This window comes from Arachis hypogaea, chromosome 8, assembly GCF_003086295.3.
Source record: "Arachis hypogaea cultivar Tifrunner chromosome 8, arahy.Tifrunner.gnm2.J5K5, whole genome shotgun sequence".
Lineage (NCBI taxonomy): Eukaryota > Viridiplantae > Streptophyta > Magnoliopsida > Fabales > Fabaceae > Arachis > Arachis hypogaea.
Genome location: NC_092043.1, coordinates 35,417,092 through 35,419,976, shown reverse-complemented (window position 1 = coordinate 35,419,976; position 2,885 = coordinate 35,417,092). Strand labels below are relative to the sequence as shown.

Here is a 2,885-nt window from a genome sequence, read left to right as displayed (position 1 = left end):
ACTAATTAGGTGGCTACAATTGGTTAAGAGATTAGATGGCAGTTGAGGGAAGAAATGAAGTAATGCGGCCGGCAAAGGAAAACCCTACTACTTCCTTCACATTCACCATTGATACATATGCAACATAAAAATACTTCTAGGTCAGCCAGTTTAATTTCTTTGGAAATTGATAGGGGTCGAGTTAATTAATGAGTTCAAGATTATCATAACTTTGTAATAAAAAATAAACATCCCCATTTGTAAAAAAAAGGCATCAATATAACCCCTCACTGACTTTAACTAACAATGTAAACTAGAAAGAAGGAATTTTGCCAACATATGAAGCTAAATAAATAGCAGCAGGGGCATGTCGAAACAGAGAACATAATCGTTCTTGTGAACAAAAGCAATATCCTATGTTATATCCAACTATAACGAGAGCATGACTTTATTTAGTATGATATATTCAATCTGGAAAATGGTAAAGACTCTCGGGATCGCCACACATGTCATCTCTTTGCATATATACACACACAAATCAGCATGCAAAACACACCTTAACAGCCACCCTTCGCAAAGTGAAAACACAGTAGCTAATTACATACACAAACGTTAGTGTACTTGGATTTGCTTTGCTTATTTCTTGCCTCGCAGTTTGGCACCAAGGGCCCTCTCCAACTTGCCAATTATCTGCTGGTTTGGAATTGCTTTTCCTGACTCGTACTCCTGGATCACTTGAGGCTTCTCATTGATAATCTGCCAGTGAAACAGAATCTTCATCAATGGTGTCAAAGTATACATTATCAACATGAATGGGTGAACAACATATTTGGTGAAAGAGCAAAAGGAGAGTATGGTACCTGAGCAAGCTGTGCTTGAGTGAGTTTCTTGTCCATCCTTGCTTGCATGAGAGCCTTCTTGAGTTCAGTCGGCACACGTTCATCTACACACGAAAGTCGAATTTCACGACATAAGCAAATTGGCAGGAAGAGATGCCAATAATGTGTGTGTATGTGTATCCAAGAAGGTTTCATCTTGAAGGGATCAAAACACAGAAATGCATCCATCAAGTACAATAAACTGATGTTACAGGGGGTACTAACACTGATCATAATTAACTATCTTCTATCTTCATGAACATTAAACTAGATGAGCCTTAAGAACAATTGAAACATGGACACCACCAGAATAGAAGAAACAGAACGTAGACAAAGTGCATCTTTATACCATCAGAATCTGTTTTGGATGAATTATCGGTATGATAAAGTATGGCCTTATGACTAGTTATGAGTATTGACCTCTCATCATGTCCACCAATCATTTGAGTGTACAATGAACTACACTAAGTACAATTGCATGATTGAATTCACATATCCATCTAAATAGGCATTGTTAGACTTTAGATTTGAGATATGAAACAAATAAATACAAATTACAAATATAAAAACTCAAGCTAACGAATATCAGGAGAAACGTTTGGTGATGTATATGCATTCCATAAAAATGTGCATATATGCAGATAAGACTTGCATAAACAAACTATTCGGAGAAACAGCAAAACCATAAGCTGGATCACATGAGTCTCATATATTAATGCATAAATTACCAAGAAGAACATGTTCCAAGGGGGGAAAAAACCCTGCAGCTGGAAACTACTAAAAGCAGTCATTGCAGGGGAAAATAAACCGAAAACCAGGTGCAACAACATTGCGTCAATGCTAGAAAAATATAATACAAGTGAACTGGTAGAGTATAAAGTTTCAAAAAACTGACGAGCTAGATTCTCTGTATCATCATCAAGCCTCTTGGTGTTCAATGACGTGCTACTAGATGCAGCTCTGTTTGTCCCAGCATTATCTGCATACAACAACAAGAATAACTCAACAATCATCACTCCAAACCAGCTAAAATATCTTCAAACAAACTCAAGCTTAAAAAACGAAAAACTAATTACTCGACCCCATCATCAGAAAATTAACACAACAAAAAAGGAAGATATCCAAAATCTTAAAAAAAAGCTTCATTTCTTCAAAACAAACAAGGTGTTTAAGCACATAAGAACATCAGTTAAAGATAGAATCAACAGAGATAAAATAGAAATTGATTATCAGGAACGAGTTTGCAAATAATAATAATAATAATAATAGGAGCAATCCTAGGGTTTAGGGATTCGAGCCGAGAACTAATCAAAGAAAGGAGAAGGGGCCTAACACTTCTTGACGGTTTCGATATCGGCGCCGGCGCGGCGGGCGGCGTTGACGGCCTTCTCGTCCTTCTTGGCAGCGGCGGTGGGAGCCTTCTTGCGAATTACCACCGGCTCCCAGTCCTGCGAGATAGGTCCCACTCCCGACATGTTGGTTCTCGGAGATTAACGACTCTCACCGTCTCTCTCTCAGATGAAAGGTTTCTTTCTCCTCTTTCTTGTTTGTTAGGGCTAATAGGTTTTGCGACGCTATTCGTTCCGAAACGTATCAAATGGCGGTGTTCGTTCGCTGTCACTGTCACAGGTGGATAAACCAGCTTGAGGAACACGCCTCTTTCGGGATCAACCTCCTCTAAATTAAGAATTTAAGATAAACATCATCGTAAAATTATAAAATGAGGCATTAATCACGGTAAAGTTTATATTAGTGGGAGTTACAAATTCAATAATAATTTATAGTTGATAGTAATATATTTTAAAAATGTTTTTTTTTTATGTTTTATTAAAATATATAACAAACGAATATAAAATAAATGTCGTCTTTAAAATATATTTCGGGGTAAAATACATAATTAAACCAAACTCAATTTAATATTACACAATTTACCCAAATAAAAAAATGTTATATGGATCTCTCTAATCACTTCTATAATCTCTATGTACAGACTCAATTTAGCTATTCTTTATGATTTATGCATACATG

The 2,885-nt window shown here is 36.5% G+C and overlaps 1 protein-coding gene across 1 annotated transcript; it reads right to left on the bottom strand.

Moving 5' to 3' along the window:
• Positions 1-306: 306 nt before the first annotated feature.
• LOC112707210 (multiprotein-bridging factor 1a) lies at positions 307-2,608 on the bottom strand. The gene is made up of 4 exons (XM_025758865.3): positions 2,191-2,608; positions 1,753-1,836; positions 840-922; positions 307-735 (listed from the first exon to the last, which is right to left on the bottom strand). The coding sequence occupies exons 1-4, from the start codon at positions 2,330-2,332 to the stop codon at positions 616-618; spliced, it is 429 nt and encodes a 142-aa protein (XP_025614650.1). The 5' UTR covers positions 2,333-2,608; the 3' UTR covers positions 307-615.
• Positions 2,609-2,885: the final 277 nt, after the last annotated feature.